Raw genomic sequence first — 17,983 nt, 5'->3', positions numbered from 1 at the left:
TGTGACAGTAAAACCACAAAGTGAATTCTTTCACTGTTTCTACAAAGTGTAAATAAAAAGTGGTAATCTGTTATCTGTTGCATGTTTGATTTACTTAAACATCCCTGATAAAATGTGGATTGTGCTCATCTTTTCTACTCTGTAGCTCAGTTAACTCAGTGTAAAGAGCTTATTGAGGACTTAGACATCGGCTTGGCGGTTGTCGTACATTCCCCTCGTGCACACACCAGGTGTGCTTAGTGGGAGGTAATCCACCAGGGCCTCGAATGTTACAACACGTGTGTTTGTTTATGTGTGAGAGAGATAGAGAGACAGATAAAGGTTATTTGACATGAAACTGTAAATCAAATATTCATAAAGGAGAGCTTATACCACGTGGTGCACACATATAAAAGAACAAATCGCCTCTTGTGTTTTATTCCCCTAAATGATGGTATATGTTTCATTTGAGGCTTGTTAAATAAATAAGATAAACACACACTGTTTGGCTCATGGATACAGAAACAGATGTATGTGCCTCACTTCCAGCGGTTGATTCGGCGCAGCTGCACATAGGACAGCATCATGCAGCTCAATATGATTCCCAGCAGAGCCACCTGGTTCCTCCAGAAGCCCCATGTGGAGTAGTCAATCTTCTGGATTTGCAGGAACTCCTCCCCTGGGATGCTGCAGCACAGATGAGAGAGACTCAGTATGTGTGTGTTTCTGTACTAAAACGAGTAGCTGTGTCATGGCTCTGCACTCACGCAACGTCGCCACTGTAGAACAGCTGTCCTGTAAACTCGTTGATGAACGTAGCCTGAAGGAGAAACAGATTGAGCTTAACAACCTCCTAACAATGGAAAAGAAGAGGATTTTCTCACTCTCACAACCACACCCTCTCTCTCTCTCTCTCTCTCTCTCTCTTTTCCATATCTTACATCCAATCCATATTTGAAAATACTGATCCATTTCAGCCATGAGAGCCAGCTCAGCATGACGTTGAGATTGACGAGAAAACCACCAAAGACCTAAATGAAGAGAGAAAGATGGGTAAAAAAAGCCTACTCTATAATGTATATTTCAGGTGTTTACATCATGATCTGCATCCTCTATATTTAATATATGTCCTGGCATCTCACCATCATGAAGACAAATGGTAGAGCGATGAGGATGTTAGCCATGGCGAATGAAGACACACTGGCTGAGACGAGGAAGGCCAACCCGACTCCTGCCAGGCTGACCAGAGACATGGTGAGGGCAAAACACATGAAGGCCGTAAAGGCAGGCTTCAACCCTGAAAGATGGAGACAGATGGATGACAACAGAAAGACTCTTCACAAAAAGAGGACGTGTTGCTTTAAAAAGTTGCTCCTGGTGGGGTCAGGCATGGCAGAGAGGTCAAATGAGAGACTGCAGACAAAAAGTGATCAACAGCAGGAGCATACATTTGTAAAGACATCCAAACTGGACTCAAGCAGCTTCTTGTCATCTAGACTTTACGTCTCAAAACTGAGACCCCCTAGGGATGAAACCAAGCCTCTCCAGAAAGCATCGCACACTGTGCTGCTTTGTCACTTTCAGTCATTTGAGGAAAAAAGACAAAAGCATACCAGAGATAATAGTGAGTCTGCTCCTCTAAATGAAACAGTGTGAGGTGTGTTTGTGGTGCGTAAGTGCTCGTGTGTCTGTGATAATTACCCATCATGTAGTAGGCAATGGCTGAAAACACAAAGATTGGGATGATGCGGTTGGGGATGAGGTCAGCAAAGATCTTTGACAGGAAGTAGACAGAGGTGCGGTAATAACCACTGGAGTTCTCGTGACTACAACAAACAAAGAAAATACTCTTCAGAAACACATAAACATAAAGGTTTGCAGTATTTAATGACATCTATAAAATAAAGATCATATTAATATCACACTTGTGAGCTACTAACATACATTTAAGGTGCATAAAAATCACAATTTACAGTTACTATATGGATAATTCTTACATGCATAGTCTCTTTAGCTACGGTCTAATAAACAGCTGCTTCATCAGCTGTACAACGCACACTGTTGCACTGGTTGACACTGTTAATGTTGCCTCAGTCCTTCACACATATCCTGCTGTTTTAACTTCACACTAGAGCTTATTATGTGGATCTCTTGGGACTGAAAATAGTCCAGACAGAAACTCCTCAATGCTCAGTTTTTCAAGGAATATTTGTATCCCTTTCTGGGGAAATAAAAACAAACAAAAAAACCAATCTTTTTTGTTAGTTTGCTTGTTATTGTTGTTTTTCTCTTTTTTTGGTGGGGGGGTATGTCAATTGTGAGTAAAAAGTTAATACAATAAATAAATAATAATAAATAAATAAATAAATAAATAATATAAAAGAGAGAGGGATACAAATTGATATATGTAATCTATGTAAAAATGGAAAACCGTCTCATCATGTACCTGCTGCATTTCAACACGCACTCAAACAGCTGTTATCTTTCACTCACATGAAGATCGCTCGTTCGTTGATAAAGAGTTCAACTGCAGAGAGATTTCCAAACACCATGTTTATGATAAGGAAGAAGAACGCTCCACTCCTGTAGTCGAGAGGGAGAGAGATAATGATCAATATACTGTATCTGTTGGATGCTTGAGCTGAAAATGTCAGCACATGTCACCCTGACCTCAGTCTCACACCCATACACTTGCACGTATAATTACATCACTGAAGTTGTTCCCTTATCTTGACATCATGGTTTCTTATCTCAATCATTTAGAGCTTTGCAAACTGCAACACACCTGAGCACTTTGTGATCTTTAAAAAGGTACGTATTTTTACTCCTTCCTTCAAGATTTTATTCTTGCAGTCTTTGCTATAGAAGAGATATTCTCAATTTCTGTCTCATCACATTTTCCTGCCTAACCTATGAAATAATATCCCAAACAGTACCTTACACACATCAAAAGAGAAACCTGAGCAAATGTCTCCTTTTAACTGTTGTTGTTTAGTTTGGATCAGCTTAGAAAGGGTGAAATTAGGTAGGTAAGAACTGCAGAGATGGAGTTAAAGCAGAGTTGAAACAAGGTAGGTTGTATGTTCTGTGTAATCTACCTGTTCTGTAAAGCCTCGGGCAGCGTTAATGGCATTTGGTAATAAATGAGTCCCACTAGAATTGCGAAGAAGATGTTAAGAGCCAACTGGGCGTAAGAGGTCTGAGGGTTCCTCAGACTGTTCCTCACCGTCCTGCCACACACCACCCGCAGCTGTCACACACACAGACACACACGTGCACACAAAAACAGAACCGCACACACACATAGACAGAGGGAAATTAGTTTTTTTTTATGAGCCTGATGTCAGATACACACAGGGTTCATTCAGCAGGCATCCAAGCAGAAGTCATAAAAGCTGGCTGGCACCGTCATTAAACCCTCAGACACAACATCATAAAGTCACTTCAATTTCCATCGAGCACAAAATCAGTAAGAACTGAGACTTTGATTCCCTAACATGGATAATCATTGAATTATTATGCAATGATTCGCAGAGACAGCTGACCTGATAGAGAAAGGATGTGGCATAGTCAGCTGCCTTGCCTTGACATTTGGCCCCCTCGGTAATCTGGTTCACATGGTCCAACTCCTCCAGTGTAGTCTGGCACATTTTGGACTGGCGGTACATGCTTGCCAGCGGGTTTTTGCTCTCCTCTGTGGAAGCAGATGGGAGCAATTAGACATTGTCTTAATATAGATAAGAATATTTAATCATCCTTTTCTGTTCTCTATTACTCAGGGTATATGATTAAAAATTAAAAACATTATCAGAACATCCAAGCATACATTTATCTTCATTTTTTTAGTGTTAAGTGGTGTGCCATTTCCCGCAAAGACATTGTTTTATTGACGTCCCGTCAGTGTGGTCATTACTGGGAGGTTTCCTGGCCATCCACTAAGACCTCCGAAAGTCATGCAAGTAGTGGAGGTTCTTCAAGGAAGAGTTATAACAAAAAATCTAAGACAATGGCTTCATACATACATATAATGGTACCTTGATCAACATTTCAGAGCAAAAAAAAAGTATTCTTTGTGTAGTATTCAATTATCCATATTTCAACATATGGCTGATAAATTGTAGTCATTATTTTTTTAGGAATAGTTGCTGAGATGTTGTCAAAGTAAATATAGAAGCTATATGTCTAAATATGTTTAATCCTCTGAACTGTTTGAGCTAAATATGACTTTGATACCTTGATGTTCTCTTACGCTGTTGGTTCTTATACCTAGGTTGTGTGAATGATTCTTAAGGGTTACCTGCAGCAAATGGTTCTAATGTGGACTTTGCTTCTCCATTTGTGATGTCCATATAGAAATCAGCAGGATTGTCGAAGGACTCAATTTGGTAGCCTGTAAAAAAACATGAATACATGGAACTTTTTAAAACTTGTCATCTGTGAAATCAAACTAAATCGTGGTGTGACAGTTAAAAAGTTGAACAGAACATTAGTAAACAAGCCTCGTTCATCTTTTGCATTTTTATTTCACATTAGCTGGTAGGATACTTTGAATGCATATCAAAACAGGAGCTAGATGAAGTTATCTCACTGTCAGGCTGTCTAAAGAAAATATAATATCTCTCCCTTCTCTTTGTTAGGATTCATTATATTTTAATAAAGCACATGAAGGTATTTTCCTTATCACAGTAAACACACATACCAAGGTTTGTGAAGTACTCTAGTGCCTGGCCTGCTGCTCCTGCGTACACGACCTCTCCTTTATGCATCAGGCTCAGATGGTCAAACTGTCTGAAGATGGAGTAGCGTGGCTGGTGGATGGAGAAGATCACAGTCTTACCTCTTCTGGACAGCCTGAACACACACACACAATAAAGTATTTTCACATACACATGGTTATGGTAAACACAAACACAACAGTAAACGCTGAAGATGCTGCTGATTAGCAAGGCAATAGTAATAGTGATGCTGCTTGGCGCTTCACTAAAATAAGTAGAGGTTAATTAAAGCTGACAGTCAGCAGTGCATTGCCCGCTGTCTTACCCCGCCATCTTCTGCAGCAGTGCATGCTTCAGTTGTTTCATTTGTGCCTTATGTGTGAGTCTGTGCTGCCTAATGTGGGATTAAATAGTAAAAGAGTTGTACTTGTGCAGCAGCCCGATGATGCAGTTTGCAGTGTTAGAATCCAGGCCAGTGGTTGGCTCGTCCAGGAACAGCAGAGAAGGAGAGGTGATGAGCTCCATCCCGATGCTGCACCGTTTCCTCTCACCTCCAGATACACCACGCAGGAACTCTGTTCCAATCTGCCAAACACAAACACACACGCAGAGAAATATTGTTTCCAAGCTGATCATAGCTTTACATACTCTCTGTTGGCAATCTTTCAAGTTTGTTTTTTACTGAGAGGACAGAGGATAGAGTCAGGAACAGGGGAGGTGAGTTGAGACTGGGCCACTGTTTTAAGAGTTGAGCCTGAGAACATGGGGTGTCATTTTTCCAATGGGCCAAACCAGAACCCTTTTTTCTTTTGTCACTTGATATATTTTTGTATTCATGGATTTGAATGTTGTTTGTACTTGAGTCTACGTGCATGTGTTTTCTATATGTTTTAAGGTTAAAACTGAGAACATAATTATAGAGTACTAAATGACAAAACATGAAAAGAAATTGAAATAGAAACAGTTTTCTTCTCAAAGTCTTTTCTCAGTTTTTGAGATATGCTTTTCTGAGGTTGAATAGAGGCCATCCATGTCTTGTTTAGAAAGTAAATGGTTATATAAAGATGATTTACCTGAAGATTAGTTAGATGCTTTTGGATTCTAGCCAATACCGAAAATATTGAACATTTCCCAAAAAGGGATAGCAATGAATTTACACAATTAAACACAAACATTTCATCAATATCTCTCTCCAAATTTGAATTAATATTATACTTATTTACACATGAACAAAATGTAATGGAATTTTTTAAAAGGTATGCTAATAAAAGTCTGTCATTACTGAAATAAGAGGGTAGACATGTATTTAATATCCATTTAATTTTATAAAACACTTTTAAGTTAACATTTTCCAACATATTTTGGAGTTAATTTTATGCAACTTATTCTGCTTACACCTGAGACAGCTCTAATGATGTAACTCTAGGACTACTGAAAGACTTCTTTGGAGCTCTGCTGTAATGTGTGAAATTAGCAGTTTTTTGGTTTGTGTGTGTGTGTGTGTGTGTGTGTGTGTGTGTGTGTGTGTGTGTGTGTGTGTGTGTGTGTGTGTGTGTGTGTGTGTGTGTGTGTGTTTGTACCTTGGTGTCTGCACAGTCTGTGAGGCCCAGTTCCTGTATGATGGCATCCACTCGGCTGTTTTTATCAAAAGAGGTGTGGAGTTTTGGGTTGAGACGCAGGTTGGCACTGAACAGTAGGTTCTCCCTCACACTAAGGGTGCCCATTAAGATATCATCCTTGAAGCAGATGTGATAAGAGACATGAGGAATACAAAGTACAATGATGTCAAAGAATGTGCATTTGTTTGTGTTTGTACCTGGACCACGTAGGCAGAGCTGAGTCTCAGTTCAGATGTGACAACTTTCCCGTCCACTAAGACTTGTCCCTGTTTTAGCCCTGCAGGGTTTTTCCTGCCTGCTATCACATCCAGCAGTCTGACAGATGCAGAAAGAGGAAACATTCATGTAGTGTTTTATTTTTAATCTGTGGAAAAAATACCTGTGTGTTTAAATGAAAGTCTCTTACGATGTTTTACCGCTGCCAGTGGCACCCATGATAGCATTCATCCCAGGTCTCATGATGCCGCTGCAACAAGCAATCACATCATGTCAAGACCAATTTTTACAGAACATGCTCTAAAGTAATGAAACAATCTAGTCAGAAAACCTGGTCTCCCTTACACTGCAGTTCTACAAGTGAAAGAAAACAATATCACATTCTCATGTTTTTGCTTTGAAACTGAAAAGTACAAATTTCAGGCTGCTAAATTCCTCTGTGTGGATACATGAATCTCAGATAACCTCATAAAAATATCCATATCTCTCTTTCTGGCAAAAACTGTATCTATTGAGGTCTTGATGCCTTTTCAATCTGTTTTAAGCTTTGATTAAATTATTTACATGTATGCTACATTTCATTAGGTTTAGTATTTGATTCCTGTTGGAATATATTTGATTCAGATATCTGGATTATCTACTTTTATCTAAGATTGCCCTGAAAAACAACAGCCTATTTTTCACCGTTTTTTAAAATTTATTTACAGTATATATAGATAAATAAGTTAAATGAATGGAGCCACAAACTTAGACCTGTTTGGTTTGTTATTGTCAGATAAATTTAATAAAATAATGATAACTTTTAAAAAGGCAAGCAAAAATTAGTCACCTGAAATTCTATACACACTCACAAGTAAAAATCATATCCTACCTCACATCTTTGAGGATGTATTTTTCAGGACCTCTTTTGCAGCATAATCTCGTCTCCTGGACGCTATAGTGCAGGTTACTGAATGTGACAGTTGGTCCACGTTCCTGGAAACACTCCTCGACATCTTCAACAACCTGCTCCTTTTCAGCCATCTTCTAGATCAGCAAAGTTACCAGAGAGGAAATCAGAGACAGAGAGAGGTGTTCAAAGAGAGAGGGTTCAGTCTAACACGGTCACCTGTGCAGTCTGTTGAAGAGAGACAGGTAAGGGAGATTACAACCAGTAATATTTTAAAACGGACTTATTGATCTTTGGACCCCCCCCCAATCTGAAGCCCAAAGCACCTCCTGTGTTCTATAGATAGTGTAACATTGAACTTTCACCCGAGCGTCTTAACTGCAGCAGTAACTCTATACAGACACATTACAGATTATGTGGTAATACTTCATAATAATATATAATTATACAACTGACTATACTGCAACTTACGTAATCCATGTGAAATTCATTCTTACATTAACAGTGAATGTTAATTTTTCTAAATGCATACCATGCTTAGCTTGTCCTTAAAGATAAGATCACGTGAGAAAAGATAAACATTGTAAATCTAACAAAGGGGTCCTACCTCCTCTCAGAAGTCATAAGTAGAGGAGAGGTTGGTAGAGCTTTACAATCAATAAGAAATAAGCTAAAGATTTAAGTTTTTACCTTTCAAAATGTGAAACAATACATTACTCAAATTCAAGAAGAATTAAGCAATATGAGGCACCACTGCAGACAAAAAGGGCCTAACCCTTCTATTATTCTTGGGGTCAATTAGACCCCATTCAATTATTAACGTCTCTAAATGAATGACTAACATGATTTTTTTGGCTTCATATTTCATGACTTTTCCGATTTAATGGGGACAACTGAGAAAAAATAAAATTAAAATGTTGCTATGTTCCAATTTCCTATAAAAAAAATTACGCATTGGTGTTCCTTGGGGTCACTTTGACCCCAGGCTGTTTTAGCTGTATATATAACATAAGAAATATCAGCATTTTACACACATTTGTTTTGGTTGTTTTGGATGATATTGAGGTCACTATAACCAAGGACACTCACTTCCACATGTGACAGCAGGAGCTGGGATCGAACTGCCAACCTTTAGATTGAGATACAATATTTCCAGCCACCATGTCTCTAAAGACATCCAATGATGTGTCCTATGTCATATGTTTTGATAACATAGAAACAACTCTGTATATTCTGTATTATTTATATTATTTAATTTACTGCTAAAGCACTTCTGGTTAGATGCAATCTATATGTCATTGCTTGTACCTGTGACATGCCCAATGACAATAAGTTGAATCTAATCTTATCTAATCTAATCTAACATGTAACAGCCTCAAAAAGTTTTTTTATTTTTAATTATATTTTTATGTTTATTTGTATGCCTTGTACAAAGAGAGCACAGTTTACCAAAGTCAAATTCCTTGTGTGTTCAAGCATACCTGGCCAATAAAGCTGATTCTGATTCTGATTCTGATTCTGAAGTAAGCAGACAAAAAGTGCCCAAAAGTCCATACAAGGTACTCAACTCAACTCAACTCAACTTTATTTATATAGCACCTTTCATACATATGAACATGCAGCCCAAAGTGCTTCACAGAACAACAGAGACAGCAATGGTCAAACTAAAATAGGCATTTTTATATATAAAATACTTAAAAATAAGATAAAATAAAATCAACACAGTAAAATTAATAAAATGAGTAAGAGTGGAAAGAAAAGTTTAAAATAATCAATCAATCAATCAATCAATCAATCAATCAATCAATCAATCAATCAATCAAGCTTTACTTATATAGCACCTTTCATACAAATCAAATGCAACCCAAAGTGCTTTACAGTGATTGAAAAACAAGAAAGAAGCAGAAATAAAACAAAGGCAAGACATATTAGGGGACAATAAATAGAAATTATACAAATTAAAAATAGGAACAACATAAAATAAAATAAAATAAAATAAAATAGAGACCAATGCACACCAAAAATAAAATATGTGTGATTAAAATAAGTTAAAGCATCAAAATTAAAAATACAAATAGTTAAAATAAGTAGATTTAAAAAAAGGGTAAGGATAAGAGTTTGAAAAATAAAACTAAGGCTAAAAATATCAATAAAACTGAGTAGATAAATAAAAATTAAATAAATGAATTAATTAATACATAAAATAGAATATGAAAACAGTTAAAATTACTAAAATAATAAAGCAACATTTAAATCAATATTATAGTAAAAGGTAGGTAATAAAATTGTTAAAGGTGACATATCATGCAAAATTGACTTTTTAATGGTTCTTTACCTGAAATATGTGTCCCTGGCATGTCTACAAACCCCCCAAGAATGAAAAAAATCCATTCTGCCCCTGTTTTGATTTCTACACCTTTCTGTAAATGTGTGTGAAACGAGCCGTTTCAGACTTCCGTGTTTTTGTTACGTAACAACAATATCCGGTCTGTCACGGAGTCAGAGCTCGGAGCTTGTTCAGCCCATAGACTGTATAAAATAATACTGAATCCCTCCCCCGTTTTTCATTACCTGCACAAATATGTGCCAACAAGGAGCTCAGGAGGGAGGCATGCTAGTTGTAGGCTTTCTTAATAAACGCAAAGGTCGGTTTTACTCCCCACGTCTGCAGATTTGAAGATATAGTGGATGATTTTTATTTGTCATGGATAAGTGCTAGCGCTAATTAGCATAGCCACATAGCTATATGTTCATAGCTGTAGCTGTAGCTGTAGCTGTGTACCAAGACACACGTCGACATACTGACAAATAAAACAACAAGAAACACTAAATCTGTGACCAATCCTTCATAAAAGGTCCCGCTGCCTTTCTGGCAGAGGTCGGGTTTACTCCCCACGTCTGCAGATTTGAAGATCTAGTGGATGATTTATCATGGATAAGTGCTAGCGCTAGTTAGCATAGCCACATAGCTACATGCTCGTAGCTGTGTACCAAGACACACGTCTACATACTGATAAATAAAACAACAAGAAACACTAAATCTATGACCAATCCTTCAGAAAGGTCCTGCTACAGGCGCCTCTCCGTCAGGATCAGATTCAGAGGGTTGAAGTAACGCGATCTCTGAGCAGCCGTGTATATTTAGCCAACATGTAAACATTAGATCAACGTGCTGGAGAGCCGAGGCACATCCACTTCCGGAGGGGGCGTGGTCAGAGGGAAAACAGAGTGTTCTGATGAGGAATGAAGAAAAGGACTTTTCAGGCATGCCAAAATCTGATTTCAAAGTGTTTTTTTGAGCATAAACTTTAAATACATGTTTTTGGGACCTCTTAGACCAATATATATTGATGAAAAAAGCATGATATGTCCCCTTTAAACCCTACATAAAAGCCAGACTGAATAAATACGTTTTTAATACGTTTAAAATAAGGTAGCGTTGACAAGATCAGATGAATACAATAAATAAAAAGATAATTAAATGATAAAATAAGATAAATAAATGATTAAAATAATGATGCAAGTCCATGCAGTCCTCTTGCTCACATCCCCATGGTCATGGCGCCCCCTGCCGGACGTAGGGCTGAATTGCCTGCAGGAAGGAATTTCCTGGGTGGGATCAACGTTGTTTTTCTCTGACCTTTTCTCTGTATTGCCGTTGTCCAATCAGGCTTCGTGTTCAGCATTGATAAACGCCTACAGAACGCGCTGCAGCCAATCACTTTCCAGAGAAGCGACAGTGGGCGTGGCCATTGCGAGAAATTCTTCGGTGTTGTCATCGCGTTCTTTAGTTTGGTGTGCTTTACACAGGGCGTGTAGGCGGAATTTAAAATATACACAATGCGTCTCTAACAGCAGTTTGTTTTCTCGTTTCTGTACATTGTTAGGGTCGTGTTAAGTATTTCTCTTATGTGATACGGAAGATAGGTACCTTCGAAGATTAAACAATCCGACATTTTACACGAGCTCTTTAGCTTCTTTCGTTAGCTATGGAGGAGAGGAAGGAGGAGGGAGAAGCGGAGATCCAAGAGCACGGCCCCGAACACTGGTTCTCCAAGTGGGAACGGCAGTGCTTAGCAGAGGCTGAACAGGGGGATCAAACCGAGGAAGAGACGGAACAAAGCCAGCAGAAGCTGTGGCACCTCTTTCAGAACTCAGCCACGGCGGTAGCACAGCTCTACAAAGGTCTGTACCAAGTTCTGGCTAGCTAACTGTCAGTGCTAATGTAAGCTAATCCAAGAGAGACACAAAGGGCACTCGCTAGGCTAACAGCAGTGACTATCCTCGGCCTCCCCTGCATTGTGGTCTTTTTACACGGCTGTACTGGGTGAAACTAGGATGTGTATTCTTTTAATTTTGATTATGATATATTTTGAATCCATTCTCGATTTCGTGACCCCGTTTTCTAGCAAACCGATGGATGCTAACATTAGCAGCCGGTGTTTCGGTTCTAGAAGTGACCCTGTTAAAAGGCGACCTCCAGCTAAATCTGTTTTAGTAACAAAAGCTGTTGAAGCAGTAAAAATAGACAAAGTGTGCGCGTTTAGCTGTAATTTTCAATGTAAGGTCATGTTATATTCACCCCACATGTTTTTTAGTGAGTGAAACTAAACATCCATAACAGTTGGAACAACGCTAACCACTGACATGTCGTCAGTTAACAGGGTCACTCTTCAGACTGAAACACCGGTCACAGTATCAGAATGTGGGGCAGGAGAATGTGGATCACAGTGGCCTGAGCCGTGTGAGGTCCTCCAGGGCTAAACGGATTGATACACAGCTGAGCCCAGTGGCGTCCAAAACACAATCTTGACATAACAGCATCTTTTTTTTTTAATTATTCCAGCTCATTTATCCTGTTTATTGTGGCAGACCCGGTGTTTTAGAGCTAAATGTTTGTGTCCACCCCGTTCACAGTTACCTAGCCAGTCAAAATGGCGTTACACAGGGAGGAGATAGTCGACTGAATACAACCCGTTTGTTGACGGTCAAATGCATCGAGAGTTCACTGTCGCAGTTGTGTTGTAGTTGTTGAAATACCTTCCTAACGTAGAAGGAGAGGGCACTAACTCAGGGGTTTTGATGATGACTGCATTGTTGTAAATATTAGGAACAAAATGGCGAAAGGATTGATGTCAAAATGATCTTAAAGTGTTGTTCTGACCTGCTCAGTGTTTGCACCTAAGAAAGGTACTTTATTGATCCCCAGGGAGGAAATTCAATCTCCCCTAACATAGAAATTCTCTTGTAAATAACAATGGCGGACAAAGTACACAGCTTCATTACTTAAGTCAAAGTATAGATACTTCAGGTCAAATATTACTCCAATACGAGTAGCGGAGTACTTGCTTTTAGAAATACTCAAGTGTTCAAAGTACTTATTTAAAAATCTAAAAAACCTTGTATTTTCTCAATACAAAAGTGCAGTAAAGAATACATAGGAGTACATTCTGTTACATCATGTCTATTTAGAAACCATTACTTGAAATCTCTAAAAACTATACCATAGAATAAAAACAGCAACTAAGTTACTCCAAGCACAGACAACTTAGTTTGAAATGTTGAAATGTTCAATCTGGAATGAAACAAATGTTACGTAGCTCAAGAAGCTTTCTCAGGTTGAACAGGGAGAACATTTCAAACAATACGTATCATTCTTCATTTCAAAAACCTCTAACTGGGGCTGAAGATGTGGACATGGGTGCTCAGGTGGAGAATTATAGACATCATTACCACCTCTACATGAACTGCCTGATCTGAGTGAAATCTGCTGTGTTTACTCCACGTTCAACCATGGAGACGCACGATATACAAGTATGACTAAACCACTGAGACAAACAGATCTACACAAACACATTTTACTGTCTTATGGATCAGATTTCAGAAAAGAGAAGGAAATGCATGAGCTGACTTAAAAAGTAGGGAGTAACTAGAGCATTGATAGAAATGTAGGGGAGTAAAAAAAGTACAATAATTGTCTTCTGTAAAGTAGAGATACTCCAAAAATGTACTTAAGTACAGTACTCAAGTAACTTTACAGTGTTACTGTCCACCACTGGTAAATAACAGGAATTCCTGTAAACTTCTGCTATTACCACACACGCACACACACACACCTTGCAACTGTGTAGTACACTGGGCCCCATTTTATACTGTGTGTTTTTAATGGAGATGACATCGTTGATCAGCAAGTGATTGTTACAAAGACAGTTTTAGAGCTGACATATATATTGCACAATGTTCTCCAGCGACTCGTCAAATGAAGTCACTGATCATCACTGATTATCCTGCTTGGTATGGTCGGTGTTGAACCCTATCGTCTCTGTATGTTCTGACATGAACAAAGCTTCCTCTTCCTTTAATGTTGTACTAGTGACTCACTGAAAGGGTAAACTGTAAACACAACCCCTGCAGCGAGGATGTTAAGACATGATTGGTGGTAGAGAGAAGACATTTGTTGTAACATTTGAGTGTTAAACCCATAACTTTACACTAGTTAACACTCTTCTTCATAAGCTTTATTTCCTGAACATCTCAGCTGTGCCAAAGTGCTCGTCTTGGAGACCTTGACAGTTTTGTTTTTCCCCTCGATGTTTTCACCTGCCAACCTTTTGTTATTTTGTTTGCTCTATTTCAAGTTCACTCAAGACGGTTTATCTGACTAACTTTTCTAAACTTGATTTTCAGACAGAGTATGCCAGCAGCAAGGTCTCTCTCTCTGGGTGCCCTTCCAGAATGCAGCAACAGCAGTCACTAACCTGTACAAAGGTAAGTTTTGTCACTCTGACTGTTACCTTAAAGTAGGGATGTAACGATACACTCAACCCACGATTTGATTCGAATCCCGATTTTTGGTTCACGATGCGATTCGAATCCCGATTCTCTAACGATTTTCAAGAAAACTGGACTGAACTCAAAATTTAAATAACTATTATTTTATTTCATATTCCAGATACAGTTGCAATATATATTTTTCTCTTATTTATTTGTAAAGAAAGTAATCCTTTTTCATTTTTAAGGTGTGTTGTAACTCAAATAAAACCACTGCACAGTAAAATCACCGTACAAAATACCTCGTTGAGGGGCGCTGGTGACCTAGCGGTCTAAGCGCCCCACATACAGAGGCTACAGTCCTCGTTGCAGGGGTCGCCGGTTCGATTCCCGGTCAGTCGACCATCTCCTGCATGTCTCCCCCTGCTCTCTACTCCACACATTTCCTGTCTCTCTTCAGCTGTCCTGTTAAATAAAGGCAAAAAGGCCAAAAAATATAACTTAAAAAGCAAAAAGAAACTTGTTAGAAAATTTCAGAACAATTCTAAACAAATGGAAAGTGAACAATTCCTAAATGAAGGTATTAAATATTAAAACAAATAAGGTTAATCTCTTTAAATTAGGGATGTAAATTTCAAGTATTTTCCGTGATCGATCTTTGGGAATGTTAACAATCAATTATCGTTTAATTATTAAAAAAACTTGGACGTTTTCCATGTCAAAAATAACGCCAAAGGCCCCCCCCCCCCATAATTTGGATACAAATTATGTTGAAACAATTTTTTATCCATCTTTATTTGTATCGATTTTTTACCGTCTTGCGATATATCCTTACATCCCTCCCTTAAAGTAAGTTTAACTTGTCCTGAATGTGCTGTACATTACTGTGATAGATGCACATGAACACTGATAGTAATGTAGTCAAATCTGTCTTTGTCTGTCATCAGAGAGTGTAGAGGCTCGCCAACGGAGCTACGACCTGGGCATCCACTTAGGCTACCAGCGCAGGAATAAGGATGTGATTGCATGGGTTAAGAAACGCAGAAGAACTATCAGGCGTGAGGATCTCATCAGTTTCCTGTGTGGCAAAGTTCCTCCTCCACGAACGACTCGTGCACCACCAAGGGTTGCCATGGTGTCTGCTAGCCGCCCTGCACAGCCAGAGACAGGCAGCTCAGTGGAGACTGACCTGCAGCCTTTCAGAGAGGCCATAGCCCTGCACGGTAGGAACAATTTCACATTAAGAGGGAAGCTGCTGGATTATTAAAAAGGGTCGTTTAACAGATTGTAGTGGTTTCATGTGTATACTTCTCCCCTCTAGGTCTTAGTGGTGCCATGGCAAGCATCTCTGTGCGTTCTGGGCCTCCTGGTTCCCCAACTCACCCTGCCCAGCCTCTCAGTCGCCGTAGAAATGGTCTTCACGACGTTGACCTAAACACCTTCATTGCTGAAGAGATGGCACTCCATTTGGATTCCACAGCCAATCGCAAACGAGGCCCTGCCCCCTGTAGTGATGTCATCACAGACTCACCTACGCATAAACGTAACAGGATGCTCTGAACTTTTCAGACACCACTAATCCCTCCTCTGTCCTCTCCCTGGTGGCCGACTGGACAGCTGATGAGGACTGATGCCTTGGCCGACCATTAAAATCTTCCTCCTCTTCATCTTAGTTGCAATGCTACCAATAAAGGAACTCTTCTATTACCAACCCACATACTTCTCCCCTCCTTCATTTTTCTTTTTCCTCTGTTTGTTCCCACAGTCTCTCCAGAGTAGTGTTCTCCTCTTTTGAAGAAAACTTTCTTTCTTAATTATGTGTGGTTGTCCTCAGTAGATCTGACAGCAAAGCGAGCACACGTCACATTTAAAATCCTTAAACTGCAGAATGTTGCTTTTAGTCATGGGTTTATTTTGCCGGGCTCCTTTTTGTGCTTCACAGCCGATAATCAGATGAACCGGGCTGTTGCTTACTGTTTGCAGTTCTCATCCCTCAAGCGTACTACTTCCTCCTCTTCCTCCTCTGTGGAGTGCTGGCCAAACCAGACTGGACTGAAATGCGGACTCCTTGGGAGGCTGAACCACCTTCCTGCTGTGTGGCTCGACTTAAAACGCTTGTCAGCGTGTGTATCTCATTCTGCTGCTGCTCTGTGTGTTCGCGTATCTGACAGCAGAACTGCCACTTACTGTGTTGTTCTTGTCTTTGCCTTTGAGAAAGCTGCTACAGTATCTCTGGTTGTTGTGCAACAGTGAGAGTGGGAGTGTGTGTGTGTGTGAAAGAAAGATTAGGTGTGTGTGTGTGTGTGGATGCAGGGTTCTGGCAAATTCAGCGCCCACTTGACCGAATAACTTCCTGTTTTACTTAAATTCATCCTATTTTTAGATTCTTTAGTTGCTCTTTTCAGCCCAAATCAGGGTTTTATCACAAAGCAGGTCAGTCTAATTTACACACATAATGGTGACGTAACTTTTAGCATTAACTGGCACTTTGAGTCTGGTAATGGATGGAGACTCAATGTATTTTCAACAGATTAGTACCCTTGTTCTGCTTGTTCTGCAGTTTTCTAATTATATTGTTACTCATAGGTATGGTCATGTTTACAGATGATCCAAATATTCACTGTGTCCCTTTTGAGCAACGTACATTACAGACAAACGGCAAAGTACATCTGACTGACTTCTTACATTTTTGCATCAGGATTAACAACAGTGTTTGAAGCTTGCATGTTACCTGTTCTGTTTACACATGGCCCGCTGACAAGAACTCAGAGTTGGACCAGTTAGTTTCTTGTACTTAACAAAAATTAGGATTAACACTTTTAACACTTTTCATTTCAACTTTAAACCTGTTAGATTGAAAGGGGGGGGGGCAGTGTTCTTGAAACAGCAGTGAACATTTGATATTGTCGAGTTGACTCATGGGCCGTGAGGCAACACAGTTAAGCAAGGCTTTGGGCGAGTGTTTTGCAAATTTCACACACTGCTTTGTGATACAATCTTGTGTAATGTGTGTAAATAACATGTAGGTGCTGTTAAATGTGGTACATATTGTAAAAAGAAGTGCAAATCCATTGGGATGTCCATGTACAATTCTGACATTAAAGAAAAATACAAGCGTTTATCTAAGTTGTGTTTGAGTTTTCTTCTGGCTGGGTTTTTGATTTGTTTCACCGCCTGTAAAATGAGTTGGATGAAGAATTACAGAGATTTCAATGAATTACCTCAGGCCTGCGTTAGAGAAGGACAGATTCTGAGTGCAGCGAGTTGGAAAAACCCTGAGTCATTTAGCTTTTATCTCGTTTCAGCCTGTGTCGGTCTCTGTTTCAATCAGTTATCTCTGTCTTTTCTTGAAAGATCATTTGATATTCATTCATTCAGGGGTTGGTACGAGGGCCTGGAGAATAAAAGGCCTACTGAAAGGAGATTGTACTTCTCACATATCAAGGTTTGATTGTGGGAACTCGTCAAATCAATTTTGAGAGAATCCTGTATTTTGCTGTCATCAACACAAGGGGGCGACATAGGCCACATAGTTTTGAATTGTGTTTTCCCATTGACCTCGTGCTGCTGGTGCATTGACAGAGACCCTAATGCAGGGGTTCCCAAAGTGTGGGTCGGGACCCCCTGGGGGGTCGCAAGACACAAATGGGGGGTTGTGAGATGTCTTCCAGAATGTTTTTTTAAATAATTTATCTAAAAATAGTACATTTTACCCATTTATAGTAGCTTGAAAATAGAAAATGTAATGAGTTTTCTGCCTTTCTTTTCGCCAGATGACTCCTAAGTTTAGGGTT

The 17,983-nt window shown here is 39.4% G+C and overlaps 2 protein-coding genes across 2 annotated transcripts; one reads left to right on the top strand and one right to left on the bottom strand.

Moving 5' to 3' along the window:
• Positions 1-401: 401 nt before the first annotated feature.
• On the bottom strand, positions 402-11,745 carry abcg2b (ATP-binding cassette, sub-family G (WHITE), member 2b). Its single transcript, XM_034687305.1, has 16 exons — positions 11,059-11,745; positions 7,401-7,555; positions 6,720-6,779; positions 6,511-6,628; positions 6,275-6,430; positions 5,122-5,279; positions 4,679-4,830; positions 4,277-4,369; positions 3,525-3,673; positions 3,078-3,229; positions 2,473-2,562; positions 1,681-1,805; positions 1,122-1,276; positions 921-1,010; positions 747-799; positions 402-666 (listed from the first exon to the last, which is right to left on the bottom strand). The coding sequence occupies exons 2-16, from the start codon at positions 7,550-7,552 to the stop codon at positions 519-521; spliced, it is 1,851 nt and encodes a 616-aa protein (XP_034543196.1). The 5' UTR covers positions 7,553-7,555; positions 11,059-11,745; the 3' UTR covers positions 402-518.
• Positions 11,163-17,308, top strand: zgc:77849 (UPF0472 protein C16orf72 homolog). Its single transcript, XM_034687306.1, has 4 exons — positions 11,163-11,603; positions 14,106-14,186; positions 15,137-15,412; positions 15,511-17,308. Exons 1-4 carry the CDS (start codon positions 11,408-11,410, stop codon positions 15,747-15,749), a joined length of 792 nt encoding a protein of 263 aa, XP_034543197.1. The 5' UTR covers positions 11,163-11,407; the 3' UTR covers positions 15,750-17,308.
• Positions 17,309-17,983: the final 675 nt, after the last annotated feature.

Source organism: Notolabrus celidotus, chromosome 7 (assembly GCF_009762535.1).
Source record: "Notolabrus celidotus isolate fNotCel1 chromosome 7, fNotCel1.pri, whole genome shotgun sequence".
NCBI classification, from domain to species: Eukaryota; Metazoa; Chordata; class Actinopteri; order Labriformes; family Labridae; genus Notolabrus; species Notolabrus celidotus.
This window is presented reverse-complemented; position numbering and strand designations above follow the sequence as displayed.